Here is a 17431-nt window from a genome sequence, read left to right as displayed (position 1 = left end):
CCTATACTAATCAAGAGGTCGCCGGTTCGATCCTGAGAAAAGTCAGTAGCTTTTTGATGGTTCGAAACTGGACCCAGCTGTTCCTGATCATTGGGCTTTAAATAAATGATCCTGGCCAATGAAACAGCTGATCATAGTCAGTAACAAAGCTACACAGATCATCTCACACCATTCTACACTCATCCTTCACTCATATTTGGGTTCAATTATCAATTATTTAAGATGGGGACGCCACTATGTGCGTATTTTAACCCAAATATGAGTGAAGGATGAGTGTAGGATGAGTGGCGCGATCTTGTAGTCTTGTTAGTGACTAAGGCCGACATGTTCCTTAGACACAGCTGTTAATTAATAGCCCATACAGCTAATGGCAACTAACGGACCTACAGTTTATTGTGGAATCCGAACCACATTTTTTCCTCGTAATTAACGAATTGGTCTAATTATTTAGGATAGTACTGCGGATAGTCGTAGTACTCACTAGTGCGGACGTTAATCCACACCAGGTAGCATCGCATCCACAGTGCATCCCTATAATTATCCACAATTCGTGACCTCCTAGTAGCTGGATTACAGGACGACGCCACCCGTCCCAGTCAAATACGCACCTAAGTGGCGTCCCCATCTTAATGATTGATAATTGATAATTGATACAAACTTACTATTATCGTATTACCAAATCATATAGAGACAATAAGAAAGTGAAAGCACGATTTTCGACTAGATTAACTTTAGCAGACTGGCCAATAAGGTATTTAAAACAGCAAACAACAGTAAAATTAAAACCACGGATAACAGAAACCAGTTCGAATACCTAGTAAAGCAAAACATGTTATACTCATCTCTTAAATGTAGTCATTCCCATGCTTACAATGAGGTCACGTTGCATGGGAAACGAGATAATGGGTGACAAATTTGAAACGATTAAACTTGGATGGAATTCTTGAGGAATAGTTTAGTTAACAGAAATAGTTTGGCAAGTGAAGCTGGTGTCTCCCGCTAAACTTGTGTTGACGTAGGAATTCTGATAGTTGAATAATTAATTAACGTCAACAACATGAATGCCTAGTTAGATTAACAATTAGATAATCTCTGGAACATAATTTAACAATGTATATAGCATTAACTACTATTTTTTAAGTCGTCGAAAATATTATGAAACAGTATAACTGCACTGTATTTTATGTCGTTTTTTTCCGGGTAAGAATGTTTCAATTTAGGGTTATGTCCGTTAATGCAGATAACTCAACAACTTTAACTTTTAGCTCTGTTTGTGTTTTATGTTACAAACATTGATCATTATTAGAAAAATATTTAGGTTTTGAAGAAATTTCACAGCCAAATGATTGCATGCAATACAGTGGAATATGTTGAACAATATCTAACTACTGTAGTAATATTCCAGTACAACATTTATTTGTGTGAGTATTAAACATAAATGCTGTATAGATATCGCCATGATGCCCTACCCATGATTTGCGAGCAATGTAAATTATATTTTTCAAAAACATTTTAAGTCCATGAAAATAGAATAATAAAATGGAAGAATATGTTGCTATTACGACTGCAAGCGGATGTCTCATCTTTGAGCGCTTTGCTCCTATCTAATTAAAAAGAGAAACAACCGCTTATACAGGGTGTCCCGGAACTCTCTACCAATATTTTAGGGCATTGATCCTGGGTAAGAAACGTATCTAAATATCATATTTAAATTGTCCGGAAGTCCTTAGTTACTCACACAGCCGCCATTTGGGTTTTTACAGTTATTAATTTTTTTCTAAAGAATGGTTAAACATACGAAATGGAAACTTTGCACAAACATTTATGGCAACTAGACAAAGCTACAAAAAAATTATGAAGATTTTTCAAATTCATAAAACAAAATGGCGGCCATTTAAAATTTTCTTTCTTAAATAGCTCATTGATTTTGATAAACCATTGATTTTACAAAAATTTTAAATGGCCGCCATTTTGTTTTATGAATTTGAAAAATCGTGATAATTTTTTGGTAGCTTTGTCTAGTTGTCATAAATGTTTGTGCAAAGTTTCTATTTCGTATGTTTAACCATTCTTTAGAAAAAAATAACTGAAAAAAACAAAACGGCGGCTGTGCAAGTAACTAAGGACTTCCGGACAGTTTAAATATGATATTTAGTTATGTTTCTTACCCAGGAGCAATGCCCTAAAATATTGGTAGAGAGTTCCGGGACACCCTGTATACTGTTAAATGGTTAACATAAATTTTTTTAGTCGGAAAAATAACAAAAAATGGGCGATACTTGTAGTCAAATCAAAATACATATGCCACTCATAAGCTTCAATGTAGTCTTAAAACTTTCTTCGGCCAATGAATAAAAATTATACATTTATAGTAGGAGTATGTATAATACATATGCTCTTGATTTTAATAGATCAAGTAGTAGCTGTAGTCTAGTTTGGTGTGTCTTTAATTTTGGTGACGTATGATGCGCTGATTGTAGCCTTTTCTCATTATTTTGGGGTATATTTTACGATTTTTGTATTGTTTTCGGCTATTGCCGTAGATAGATTCAATAAGCTACCGAAGAACAACCGTAGTTCCAAGAAACAATTCTTATATTCAGTTAAAATAACTTAAAATTAGTGAAGTAATTATTAAATAGTAAAGAACAAACAACACGAAATACTGCATAGGCTACACCAACCGTATAAACCCCTTAAAATGTTCTTCCGTCGATCTATAAGGATAAAACGTCTTTTTGTCTAAGTCAAGTCAATAATATTTCTTGGTTGCGAGCGAATAAGCTTGGTTTACAAAACGTGCTCTCAGAAAATGGTAATAAAATCGGGAAACTCGGTGTGGATGGAACAAGAAATTAGAAGAGTCGTTAGAGAGGCAATTTACCAGGTTTTACTGTAATGATTGTGCTCCTAGCGGCAGTATAACATCGCTTCTCTCTAAAACGCTTTTGTAATTACGGTCATAACCTTAAAAGTACAACAAGCTTCATGATTAATCATTTATTTTCCTACAGTTTCATAGCAAAGCCGTTGCGTTATCGCTGATTATAAGACGCAAGATACTGTATCAGATTCCTGCACTATTTCACTCTGCCGCAATTGTTTACTCCTTATAGATTAACTTTGCCGCATTCCACTTTTTTTTAGATAAAACACAAAAAGATAACACTATTAGTAAATACAATGTATTCTGTTGTTTATCTGTTATGTAATTTCATTAATGTTAAGTATGTTTGAGTTTTATATTTTTCAACAAAATATAGGCCTTCAATTGATTAAAGTTTTTTAGTTAGAATAATAGTGTTCAATGCTCTAAGACCCTGATTATAAAACTTATTTTCATAATATAGTGACTATCTGTTAGACATAATTAATTTATAAGTAACCCTTAACCCAGCAAGGGTTCATGGTAATATTATGTTATGTTAATGTATTTTCGTGAAAATGTGTAACGTGTTTTTCAAGACGCATGACGACCTCCTAGGAGCGATTTTACGTCCAGCTTGACAATGATGCCATTGACATCGAAACCCATCACCGGAAAGACGACTTAAAGGATTACTTGGACAGAATAAAGGTAACTTAACCTCTTATATACAATTAGTGAAGTAATCCGGAAGGCAATAAACAAAATGAAATTATATTTTCAATGGTACAGACCAAAAAGCAAAAGCGTCTCATTTTTTACGATTCCATCAATATTTTATTTCAACTACTTCGACAAGCACAATATCAATAATTAAAACCTGGAGGTTCTTCAACTGAATACTTTTAACAGACAGTCTCTGAGTAATGAAAGTAAAAGGAATGCTTTCACTAAAATTAAAAGCAAACAGTTTGTTATTGGTGTTTGCCAGTCGCCCGTATACTTGTCCTCTTGGGCGAAAAGATAAAAACCATACATTAAATTAGTTCCCAAACTCAATTCCCTGATTTCCATTTCTCAATTTTCTGGGTACTAATTGTTTCTTTTAATTCAGCCAAATTCAACAATATTTTAACTACTTAAAGCAGTCTATGTTTTAACTAATTTCTTGTCTTCTCTCTATTGTAGCCAATCTATCTATCTATTGTAGGCAAGCATGTTTCTTTAAAACCTTTTTTCTCAGCTCGTGTGCATCGCAGGGAAAATCTATGCATACTGTTGGAAAGATATTTTCCTGTAGATGTGCAGAATGCCTTTAAAAATTAAAATAGGCTAACAAATAAGCACAAAAAATGAATTTAAAAACCTCAAAAAATTAACATGGATCATATGGGTTGCCATGATGGTGACGAAATAACAACAAAATCTATCTATCTATATATTAATAGGCAAGCATGTTTCTTTAAAACCTTTTTTCTCAGCTCGTGTGCATCGCAGGGAAAATCTATGCATACTGTTGGAAAGATATTTTCCTGTAGATGTGCAGAATGCCTTTAAAAATTAAAATAGGCTAACAAATAAGCACAAAAAATGAATTTAAAAACCTCAAAAAATTAACATGGATCATATGGGTTGCCATGATGGTGACGAAATAACAACAAAATGTAAACAGAAAATCAAAACAAATGGAAGAAATTCCAATCACATGTTTTATTTACAGTCTGGGGAGAAAATAGAGAAGTCTGTACATTAATTATTTTTGGTCGAGTTTCGACCACAGGACGACCACTAGTAAGTGATTAAAGCACAAACCTTTCTAAAATAAAATAAAAAGATTTATTTTACATTAACATGTTCATACGTCACCGGCATGGAACACATGTCAAAACAGCTTTATGGCTTCAATTGATTAACCGTGGTTTGGACATAGATAAAATCATAGACTAACCAAGGGGATATGACGTTTAATATCTATGATACAACCTTCTGTTGGTTAGTTTAAGGTTTGGATGAAGTACTGTTATTTCATTTTCGTTTTAGACGTAAAGTGTTTGGCGTGACTATTGCAAATTTGTATCGTCACTTAGGCCCAATATGAGTTATTGAGTTATTTAAGAAATTACTACAAGCAGGTGATAAGTATAGGCTACTGTATCATCCAGAACTTACCATACCTGAAACTTTGATTATTGATAAGATAGTCAATGCTAGAGCTATAAAAGCTATTTAAAGTTAATTATAGCTTACTCTTAATACTTTAATACTTTTTAATGAAATGGCGACCACACAACGTAGGTATTTTAAGCCAAGTATGAATGGAGATATAAAGAAAAACGTGCGTTTATTCGACTGGGCCACGAACCAACATGATTGGACAATAGGAAAGACGTTCTACGGGGGAAATATTGGGTTTTTGCCATTTTTGAAAGTTTTGCAATTTCTTTCCAAGCATTATGGAGCTTTAAAAATTTAATAATTTAATTGATTGAAGCTTTTTTGTACGCTTAATGAGTAGGCTACAAAGATATTTTGTTACGTGTAAATGTAATAGCTGCCATCTTATCATTATTTTAGGCAATATGTAAACCATGGTAGTTCACTTGTTGGATATATCTTGATCAAATTTGGAAAATGTATTTATATCAAACTAAGCTATTATTAACATTTTACTAAAAACACACTTTTTTAGTTTCACTGTAGCAGCAAACCTTACGTTTGTTTAAGTACTAATTAAACTTAGTGTTATTTAAAATTGAATAAATCGAGCATTTTAGTGATATGATAGTGAAAATCCAACCAGACAAATACAAATTCGCTCCGTATGCACATTTTCTGCGGGTGTAAATTAACGCGCTCGTCATTGCCACTTGGCTAATGACACGGTTTAAAATGTCTTCATAGCTATTTGGGATATAATTTACATGTCTTTCTTCCCTCTTTCCGGATATATAAAACATAATCGATAGATTAGTTAAAAGATATTGAAGAGGAGGACTATCAGAATAGTTTTGAACATGGGTGCGAGCGATATTTTCAAGGACATGCGCAAACTTTAACAGTTTACAATATTCTTCATAAGAATAACATGGGTATTTTAAATTTACAATTTTTTTACTTTCTCTGTTACCAATAATCATACAAAAACCACTTTGATATACTAAATGATTTGTTTTTCTTAAAAAATGTTTGAAGAGAAATTGGGAAATGTGTTTAGAGGGTCAAAAATTAGAAAAACCAATTTTTACCCTATAAACTCCCCCCCCCTCCCGTAAACCACCGTTCGAAAAATCATTAAAGTTTATCCCGTTTTACACCTTTAAGCCAAATTTCATCAAGATCGGACAAAAATTACTTAAGTTATCACGTTCACGGACGGACACACACACACACACACACACACACACAAATAAAATAAAATCATTTATTAACAAAATATTGTACAATTTGTATTGGCTCAGTCATCATTAATAAAAGTTGGCACATATACTTAAGAACTATTTACAGAGGTCTTATACAGTATTTAAAGTTATAAAATTGTATATAAAAATTTAGGCTACATCACTATTCATCGAGCTGATTTTATTTACAAATTCTTGGACGCTGTAACAGGTAAACTTTATCAACAAAGATTTAAATTGTTTGTTTTTAGATTTTAACAGATTTGGTTCAAGTTTAAGAGGAAGTAGAAGTGAAATAAAAAGTGTTATGAAATTGTACAGTAAGTGCTTCTTGAAAAATCTTGTTGAATGTTTAGGAATTGGTAATGTATGTGAATTGCGCAATGTGTATTGGTTTTTACAGAAATGTCAAATTTAGAAAATTCCCGTTTCACAAATGTTAAAGATTCAAAAATGTAAATGGATGGGAATGTCAAAATTTTTGAATTGAAAAAATATTTACGGCATGATTTGCACCTTTTTAGAGAGAAAATGTTCTCCCAGCTATTTTTTGGAGTTTAAACAACATTTTAGTCTGCTGGCACTCGAAACCCCAAATAGGAACGGCGTATGCTAAATGAAGATAAATTAGCCCATAGTATGCCGTCAACAATATCCAGATTCTCATTGTTCCTGAGGTTACGCAGAACGAAAATACCAGAACTGAGTTTTTTTTTTTAAGTATTTGATATGGTCATGAAATCTAAGAATCTCGTCTAAGATCAATCCAAGGAACTTGACGTTTGGTGTAGGGTGGACCTCAGTTTCGTCATAGATACAACATTTTCGTCCAGAAGGAGACTAAACCAACTGTTTGGTCGGGTTGAATGGTTCGATAAACGGAAGTTAATGAGCTGTGTTTTGTCTGTGTTGATTTTCAATAAACTGTCGCCAAACCCTTGAATTATAGCATATGCCTCCAAAAAACTAATTTGTTCCAGATTTAAAAAAATCGGAGCTAGAAACTGAGAGAGAGATGTGTCGTCGGCGAACAGGGATAACTTTGAGGAAGTTACCCAGGAATAGAGATTGTTATTAACAAGTAGGAAAAGGACTGGTCCCAGGACGGAGCCCTGAGGCACCCCCTTCTCAGCAACAGAATTCTCAGCAGAAGGGTAGGCTCTAACGTCCCAGCATAGATAAAACATTGTATGTTTTATCTATGGTCCCAGCCTCATCAACTGCCCTTATTTCTACGTACTGTATTGCCTCCTGCCACTCACAATCCTGACCCAATCTAAAGCCGATCCTCTTACGCCCATATTAATCATCCTATCGAGCAATAAGTTATGGTCCTCATAACTACCATATCGATATACATAATATGCTGTATACAAATTTGAACGAATGGTGTTTTTGGCCTCTATTGGCTAAACATTCACTAGACGTTTAACAAATGTATAACAAATATCTAAATACAGAATCTAGATATCTAATAAATATACCAAAATAAAAACAAACATTGATTATACATCTATTATACATCTATTAGTCATTGTTTATAGATATCTTAAGATGTCTTGTGGATATTTTAAGTATATCTAATGTAAACATCTACTAGATGTATATTTGAGTGACATTTGAACGTATAGTAGATATTCAATATATGTCTAGGTCTAAGATATATACATTCATGAGATATCTTAGATATTTGTTAAAGATATCTAATGGATGTATCATATATATCTTTGTGCTATATGGGTGGGGACATTAAAATGCAAAAGTAAATCGGTGAATCGGCCCCGGGTTAGGCATGGTTTAGGTCCTACCAGGCCACCTACGGTAATATTTACTTCCCGATAGAGAAATTCCCTAAAAAGAAAGAAAAGAAATCATTAGGCCTACCTGAATAGCATAAAAGCCCGGGAAACATGTACAGAACATCCGTGATATTAATGGTGAAATTGTGTTGCTACATGGTAACTTAAGCAAACTAGAAAAGAAGAAGAAGAACAATAATAAAAGTCTAAAAGTGAAACTAAAAAACAAAAAAGCGAATTGAATGAATTGAATTGAATTCTGAATTGGCATTGTCAAGGTAACGTAACTCGGTTCAGTCTGTCTTTCTCAACGTTTATCGCAATTGTTTCGAATTTCTCTGATACTTATTTTTATTGACTTTCACGCTTAACAATTATAAAAAGGTATGTATGACTTAGAAACTTTAACATTACGCGAAAAGTTCTTCGCTCAGTTTCACCTTAACCTCTAAATCTTGAAATAACTTAACTTAACTTAGGTCTTATTATTTTTGGCTTCGTAAAATATTAATGATTGTTAGAATGTCAGTTTCTTTCTAACAGTAAATTTGATAGGGTCAATACCCAAATCCCGTCAAACTTCAGCATAATTACAAGGGTTTTTTTTTATCTGAACACTACAGAATCAAGAATCACAACACATTTTCCCGCCAAAAAGAAACCCTAGCAGGACCAAGTAACTCAACTTATCTGAATTTAAATCTAACTAGACTACCAATTAGTTTATTGTTATTTATAAATATTTACAGACTATAACAGCCTAAGTTAGATGCCTTGGAGAAACTATTGCAATAGAAGGGACCTGTTTTTACCATAACAGGGATAGGCCTAGTTTAACCCTAGATCTGGCGGTCATTTTATTTCCCAGTGGCGGGTGTATTTTGGCGCTTTTGTAGTGGTATCATATATTTTGCCACAGAACATTTATTTGTGAATATAAGTAGGCCTACACACATATATATATTTTCTATTTCAGTGATGAATTTAGAATATAATAATAAAAAAATATTCTTTTCCTAGCAATGCGTTTAGGCGTAGTAGCAAAAGGTTTGCAAATTTTTGGATTATGCAAATTAGAAATTTCAAAAGCAACCCACAAGAAAACCACAAAATAATTTTTTACACATTTTATCTAAATGCAAAGTTTGTGTGAAATATGATTCCCTACGTAGAAATATCAATGCTTTTTAAATACTCATAAAAATAAAAAAAATAAAAAATAAATTCTTCATACGTATTTTCTTTTTTGAAAAACTACCAAATTTCTTTTTGTCACGTAGGAAATGATAGAATGCATCAACAAAAAATGAAACGATACTGTACAATAGGTAATAAATAGATCTTTCTGAAAATATATAGTTATATTTAGTTGAATTCTAAAATGTCTGAGAAATTTACGTCGAAATGTAAAATTTTGAAGAATTTTTAACAAAAACATAATATTTATGACATTTTTAAAAACAAAATAAAATTTTTACAATCAACCTTATAGATTCACAGGTAATTGTAGGGAATTTGTTGTAGTTTCAGAATATGTACTAATATTGTATACAATTTAATTGACAATCACCAAAAACAGCTGTTTTTGTAGTCAGGTGACAAAAACTTTCCACCGCCAAAATCTATTTTGAAATCTCTAGTTTTTCAAACTACCGTTTCTCAGTACATAATACTCACTCAATAATGTTTTATGCATGAAAATGAATCCTCAGAATCTCATCTTTCTAATGGTATAAGATTTATTGCGTTTTAAAACTGTTTTCATATTTTAATAATAGAAAAACCCGACCCATGTCATCTTGGTCTATAATCGACCAGCGCCACTGAGAACTCACGTTTTAGTGGTCTAAAATCGACCAGCGCCAGATAGAGGGTTAAGGCCATAAACATGTATTACTTTGTAGTAAAGCAATAACCTCATCAGTTGTGTTAGGCAAGTTAATTCTAGGCAGTCATGGATTTAATGACACAGCAGTAAAATAGATAGAATCTAACCTCAACAATAGAATTCAGAAGATAGATTGGAAGGGATTTTACCGGAGAGCGTCAAATACTGACATAAAACTAGTAGGCCTAATAGCAGTAGGCCTTGGTGTTGTCAGTATTTGATTATTGTCTTCCCGCTTACGGAAATAGCATTACAAAAGGTTACCTAGATAAAATTAAACGCCTACCTACAAAACGCATCAATGAGATTAATTTATAACTGTAGGAGAAAAGATCACATAACCCCTTAGGCCTACAGAAACGCTGCACACATTATGCCAATTAAAGAGAATTGTATACACCTAACCTGAAGCCTAATATCGGTACGCAAAGCTATAGAGCTCGGCCAGCCCGAGTACCTGTGTGAGAGGCTTCTCTCTTTCCAAGATGTCTCTGCCCGCAGCACGAGGCGAGACAAGTTGTTGCATTTCCTAGAGTCAGACATGAAGTGGGGCTCGGCTTTTTATACTTTGGTCCCGCCTTTTATAATGCTCTCTCTAATCAGGTAGGTCCTAAAGGGGGCCAACACTCAGCACACGTTTAAAAAACATTTTAAAGAATATTATTTGTTTAGCAAATTATTTAGTAACTTATTTCAAGTAAATGTATGTTTTTTTTATGTTTTTGAATGTCAATTATTGTTAATTTTTTGTATCGAAAATTCTGGTCATGTTAAAGTACCTAATGTTTGTCAAAAATTGTTTTTAGAAATTGTTTTCATAGATGGTTAGTATGGATTGTTTTTACATAGATTTAATAGATTTTTCATATAGATTGTTTTATAGTTTTTTTTTTAGTTTATTACGATTAAATACAAGAGTTGTTTTGAAAAACAGAATGTACTCTTCTGAAAAACGCTTGCTAATAGGCCTAAAGACCTTTTTATTTATTAAACCGGACAATTTTTATCAGCACATCGGTTTAACCGGTCTAGATCGGCAGGAAGTGGGTGGTACTGAAACGACTGTTCTCGTGGAAAATATTTGAGACCAGTGATCACGTGTCTAAATTAGTAGGCTAATAAGTTAATCATTATTGGCTTATATGCATTTAAATGGTCCGTTTCAACGAGATTTTGGAGATGTCGGTAAAAAACACAGGAAAAACCCGCTATCCGCACTGGCCTCGGTCCCGAGGAGTCCAGATAAGAGGGAGTCTACTGTAGGCTAGGCAAATATTTTAGGATGTAGGCAAAAGAAATAAATTAGAACGCTAGCGGAGCTGCAGTTACCATATAGTCTGGAGTCCACCGCTAGGAGCGCAGTGGACGGCACACACTGCTGCAGCGTCAAGCACTACCGAGTGTTGCCATGACAAGTTGGTAGTTGGAGCCAGGGTTGCCAACTTCTGGAGAATTCCCAGAATCCGGGGAGTAGAAGTTTGTTCCGTTATTTTTTTGTGTTTTAACAATTTTTGGGGATTCTTGAAAAAATTGGCTTTTCCGCCAATATTAAGTTACCGGTACAGGATTTCAGAATTTTGTACTTTACCCATACCTATTGAAAAGTGGGTCTGATACGTTTGTAGCATTTTATTTACAAGGGTGGTAGTGCTGGTAGCAGACAATGAGTCAACAACGACAGCGAATCAACGAATACTGAACATGCTCTAGCGTCACATCCCCTTCCTTGAGTATAGTCTATATTAACTCTAAATTTACGTATTAAGTTGGATCACATAAAGCCTAACTTAGTTAAACTTGTAATATAGTATCTAGCCTATATTTCATTCTGGATCAACATCTCCAATATAGGCTAGAGACTGTTTTTTTTTTTAAGTTCTACACCTTTGACGTAACTTATGAAGTCTTTACTATACTTTGTCCCGACTACCTTGGCACAATTAATTTATGAATGAATTGTACATTTTTTATTGAATAATATTGGTAGGTTAATTTATGTTTGTGTTTAGTAAAGAACCCTTTCTCCGATATTGGCAGTTTGTGTTAAATTTAGTCCTAATTAAGGCTACTAAGTTTCACTTTCCTTCCACAACGCTTTGTTGAAACTTGTCCAGCCTATGACCACTTACGGCACAGACTACGGTAGGCCTATCTAACTTATAGGGCCTATTTGATAACTGCACTCGGTCCAAAACAGGTCTGCACTTTTATCGCCAAACTGCTTTTAATTTCTGACATATGGTTGGTACATAAGTAGGTGTACTCTAAATCCACGTCTAAGTTAACTCAATTTTTCATTGTTGCAGATGTCGAGCACATCACAGAAACATCGCAACTTCGTAGTTGAGCCGATGGGGGACAAGGCTGTCACAGAGCTGGCTGGAATTGGAGAAGTTCTGGGGAAAAGATTAGAAGGTCAAGGCTTTGACAAGGTAAATAGTGTAATACTCCCTGGGGGGATTGACGTCCCCACTAGTGAGTACTACAACTATCCGCAGTCCTGATAATTAGGCCAGTTCGTAAATTACAAGGAAATAATGTGTTTCCGATTCCTTTATTAACTGTAAGGTCCCTTAGTTGCCATTGGCATTATGGGCTATTAATTTACAGTCCTGTCTTTGGAACATGTCCGCCTTAGTCAGTAACAAGACAAGATCGCAATACTCATCTCCATTCATACTTGGCTTAAAACCTTTGGTCGCCATTTCAGTTAAAAGTATTAAATATTCCTACTAAGTTGAAGCTTACAATATCATTCAAACTTTGGTTATGATTCATAATTTTTTTTCATTTGGGCCTATCTCACCAATATTTATACTAGACCTACTGCAATAGTTTCAGTAGATCACACTACTCTGTAATCGTAGATTAATCAGCTTTAAGTTTTTTAGCTCTTTTTATCTTCAAGCTAACTGCAATCAATAAAGTCATGGACTGATGGTAGTGTTGAGCATGATCTAGGCCTAGCACATCCTCTATTCCTGAGTTGCTTATCAGTTATTTCATTAAGATCTTTACATGCCTGCAAAAAAAAAAAAATATATATATATATATAGGCCTAACTTAGAATATTTGTTACATTTTATTAGCCCCAAGAACTCACTAATTGATATTTAAGTTAGTTATGTCCATTGAGTAACAGTAGCCTACTAATTGTGTAAACTAACTTTTTCCTTAAAAATCTCATAACACAAAAATCCACTTAATCTTACAAGACAAGTTTCTAGGTCTAGTTAATATTACGGTCACACCCAGTAAAAATTTAAAAAGGCTAGAAGCAAAATGCCAAATTTGAGATGCAACTCCGACAATCCACCCATATTCCATCCGAGCTTTCAACTGCCTATTTTAGGGTGTGTTCGGGTGCGTTCACAAAGAAAGCTGGTTTAAAGCACTTGTTGGCAATCGCTTGCAAGTTCCAACCGGCGTGAGAAAAATATACATTGTGTCAAGCATTTGCGTTCACAAACAAAGCTTGCTCCGGCTAGCAAGGCTGACAAGCACGCAAGATCGTTTTCTACTTGTTTTCTGTATCTTCTTAACCGAACCAGGCAGTGACAAACAACTGTGCAGTATCGATGTCGATGAACAAGATCAAGATATCTTAAGTCTTTAGAAGAGGGGCTATTTTGGACAAATGCCCCAAACTACATGCTAATGGAGTTTCTTGAGGATGTAACTAAACATGGTTTAGGCCTACTTCATCTATAAGAAAAAACCTCACTTTGTCCAATGTCCAATCAACCAACACATTGAACACAAATCTGGAGTCAACAAATCTGGATGTTGTTTTGGAAGAGATAGGGGCAGCTTGTGTGGAGTTTGTTAATTGAGGAAATAGATGGTGGTATTCTGCAAAACTCTCTTCTGCGGTTAGTTGCATAAACGCAGACTTTTTTCTACAAATTTTAATTTGACATTTTCAAGCAAAAATAACCCTTCATCACTTGATGAAGACATTGTCTTGAACAAAAACCTGGCTTGAAAAGCTTTCTCAAGTGCTTGGAGCAAGCGCTGAAAATACGTTATTTGTAACCAGCTTTCTTTGTGAACTTTGAGCACCCTTCACGAAGAAAGCTGGTTGGCAAGTTCCAACCGGTGTGAGAAAATTCTACATTGTATCAAGAGTTCTCTGACAAAACTTGTTCCGGCTAACTTGTAAATTTAAAGCCATAATGTAGCCAGGCGTTTAACATGCAGGATTTTTAGACCATGTGCAGGATAAATACTATTATTTTTCATCACTAGGAGCGATAGTGGCTCTTTTTGGTACGCAATCGTGTTTTAAAAGTTAGGCGCAGCTGAGCTTGGAAATACGATTAAGTACCAAAAAGACACTTTTGCTCGTTCTGTGGAAATAACCTTCTAATCGTTAGATCACATAATTTGAGGTTATGCAAAGTTTCCATCAATGTTTAAACATTACTGTTGTTTACAAACATAATTTTAAATATTGTGTGATTAAGGGCGTTTTATAATACACTGATAGAACTTTAAGGTTAAAACGACGATTTTGCAGACAATTTAGAGAACTAAAAACGGCTGCTTTCCGCACATTATGGTGGAAAATAAAACTTTTTGCTCTGACCTCTATTTTCAATTTTGTCAGCTGTTTTTACTTTCTCCCCCTATACCATAGTATATGGAGAAAGTATTGTTTTCGTCAAAATTTTCGAGTTTGAGTTTTGAGTGGATATATTTGTTTTGGGTCCCTCTGGACCCAAAAAAGTGGTTTTCGAAGTGATGTCTGTGTGTGTGTGTGTGTGTGTGTCTGTGTGTCTGTGTGTCTGGATGTGTACAGAGCTAGAGACTACACCTGAGGTCCGATTTCGATGAAATTTGGTATGTAGGTTCTAATCCATGGTATCTCCAGGCGTTTTTTTCATTTTTTTGAAATTTTGATTTTTAATGGGGATTTTCCCATAAAAACCCATAAAATACCGGAAAAATCGGATTTTCTCAAAAATGGCCCGAACGATTTTGATAAAGATTTAGTATGTTGTAGCCCTTTAAATTCTGAACAAAATGGTACAAATCCCATTTCTGTAAAAATTACGGTTCAAAAGTTATGGTAAATTATGTTATTTTCCCATAAGAACCCCATAAAATAACGAAAAATAGGATTTTAGACAAAAATCCGGTTTCGATTTAACATAGTATGTTATGGTCCTTACAATTTTGATAGTTTTTTTTTTCATTTTTTTGAAATTTTTATTTTTAATGGGGATTTTTCCATGAAACCCCATAAAATAACGGAAAAATAGGATTTTTCCAAAAATGGCCCAAAAGGTTTTTATAAAAATGTAGTGTGTTATAGTTCTTTATATTCTGAACAAAATGGTACAAATCCCATCTCTGTAAAAATTATGGTTCAAAAGTTATTGTAAATTATGTTATTTTCCCATAAAAACCCCATAAAATAACGGAAAAAAAGATTTTCCCAAAATTGTCTCGAACGATTTTGATAAAAATTTAGTATGTTATAGTCCTTTAAATTCTGAAGAAAATTGTACAAATCCCATTTCCGTACTCTCACCGCTTACACATGATAAAGGTTGTTGACAAACTTATGGGAGAAAGTATGTGTCAGAATGCTGATACCGTTTATTTTGGGTTGTGCTACCATAAATGGCTGTTAGCTAAGTTTTGGTCATTAGGCCTACTCTTAATAGCCACGCTATGGGATATCAGCCATTGGGGCTTGAAGAGTAAGTAATACAACTAATTTATTCTCTTAAGAACAACTCAAGAAAGGTCCCACTCAAATCTACAATCTCTTCAAAAAGGTTCAATGTACACCTTATTCATATGGTGCTTTTGTTTTCAGGCGTACGTTGTCCTTGGTCAATTCCTGGTGCTGAAGAAGAACAAAGAGTTGTTCCAAGACTGGATGCGAGACACCTGCCAAGCCAACGCGAAACAGTCTGCAGATTGTTTCCAGTGTCTGTCCGATTGGTGTGACGAGTTTTTGTAAACACAAACGACATGTACATATAACTTATTTTTATATCTATTAACCGCACTGTTGACAAATTCTTGTGTAATATTTTAAAAGTGAAGTTCTTCAACAAGTAGAATTTACGTTATTTAAATATTTTGATACTTGTTCAATTTTAATATTCGAGAGCTTTACGGATGTTGGAATATGTGCTGAAATAAGTGCGTTAATAAAACAGGAACAAATGAGTCTGTTAAGTCACTAGGATAAGATATGTTAAGTTGGATTAATAATTTTGCTCTAAATGTTTAGTTAATTTTGTGTGCATATGTTTTGTAGTTTTTTGAAAGCGCAGCAACTTTTCATATTACTAAACTTAAGAGTTGTTAAACACCTCTTCTCATTAAAATAAATAATTTATCGTTACAACCTCAGTTAAATTTAATTTTAATTTTTGCTGACAATGCTGCATCTTTTATCATTTTAGATCATAACTTAAATTTGTAATGTTTAGAACTAGTTCACTGAAAAATGCATTTATTAAATTTAACTTGTTTCCAGATTTGTATGACTGAAAAGTGTTGTAGTTCTATTTCTACCATTAATGTTCTTTGTTAATAAAGCATTTGGAAGAAAATAGATCTCTGGTTTTATTTTTATGACACGCTTATTTTAGTTAATTTTGTTACTCGCCCTTTTGACAGGCCGTATGAAATATTACAACTGTCAAACTTGATGCAACTATCCATTCAGTATTTTTATTAATTAATTAATCGGATTACAGAACATATTGTTGTTTTTACATAACCATAGCTAAAACATGGCTAACATTTATCAACACTATTTTGGGAAAGTGAACAAATGTTTTATAAAGTAAAATACAGTGTTTAATAATGTAGTTAACATGGTGAATAAACAGTACTGTAAATTAAATACAGTATACAAAAAAGAACTGCTGTACTGTGTATAGAGTACAGCAATGAGGGGTTCGGATTAGTGGACATTCGGATTACGGGGGTTCGGATTAAAGAGGTTCTACTGTACCAAAGCGCGTTAGGTGGAGTTTAAGTACTAAGGCGTGTTAGGTGGAGTTTAAGTACTAAGGCGCGTTAGGTGGAGTTTAAGGTAGGCCCAAATCCACTGGGGTATTATTTGCATTATCACACAGCTTAAAGTAATTGATGGTTATTGTAATTTAAACCTAAACTTTGCATCCTTGACTGTAGTGTTTAACTCTAACCATTAAACCAGTCCTGCTTTTGCTTTATTATTGATATTACCGCAAAAGTGTTATGTGATTAATTCAATAATGTAACTGAGAAAGGCTTTGGTTGTTTGAAAGTTAATTATTTTATTTTCTGTTTAAAAAATGTCAGAGAACTATTTCATTACAAATTTATTTGTATACAAGTAGTCCTTGCTACACAAGATTGACGAGTGCCGCACAACCTTACTTCATAAATTTTACTTGTATTATTTATATACTAAAAACTGAGATGTCATTTTTTTGTTATTGTGTGGTGTGAAGTTTTATAAACTAGG

At 33.8% G+C, this 17431-nt stretch overlaps 1 protein-coding gene and 1 long non-coding RNA gene across 2 annotated transcripts; both read left to right on the top strand.

The window, feature by feature from the left end:
• Positions 1-1355: 1355 nt before the first annotated feature.
• Positions 1356-7417, top strand: LOC128985826 (uncharacterized). The gene is made up of 3 exons (XR_008490078.1): positions 1356-1421; positions 3466-3577; positions 7245-7417. It is a non-coding gene; the product is annotated as an uncharacterized LOC128985826 (long non-coding RNA).
• Positions 7418-8288: 871 nt separating this feature from the next.
• LOC128986032 (barrier-to-autointegration factor) lies at positions 8289-16509 on the top strand. The gene is made up of 3 exons (XM_054406117.1): positions 8289-8447; positions 12258-12383; positions 15779-16509. The coding sequence occupies exons 2-3, from the start codon at positions 12258-12260 to the stop codon at positions 15923-15925; spliced, it is 273 nt and encodes a 90-aa protein (XP_054262092.1). The 5' UTR covers positions 8289-8447; the 3' UTR covers positions 15926-16509.
• Positions 16510-17431: the final 922 nt, after the last annotated feature.

This window comes from Macrosteles quadrilineatus, unplaced genomic scaffold (genome assembly GCF_028750875.1).
Source record: "Macrosteles quadrilineatus isolate MER2022 unplaced genomic scaffold, UCM_ALF_1.0 Scaffold_2__2_contigs__length_208266976, whole genome shotgun sequence".
NCBI classification, from domain to species: Eukaryota; Metazoa; Arthropoda; class Insecta; order Hemiptera; family Cicadellidae; genus Macrosteles; species Macrosteles quadrilineatus.
The sequence above is the reverse complement of the archived record's forward strand: the minus strand, read 5'-3'. Positions and strand labels throughout refer to the sequence as shown.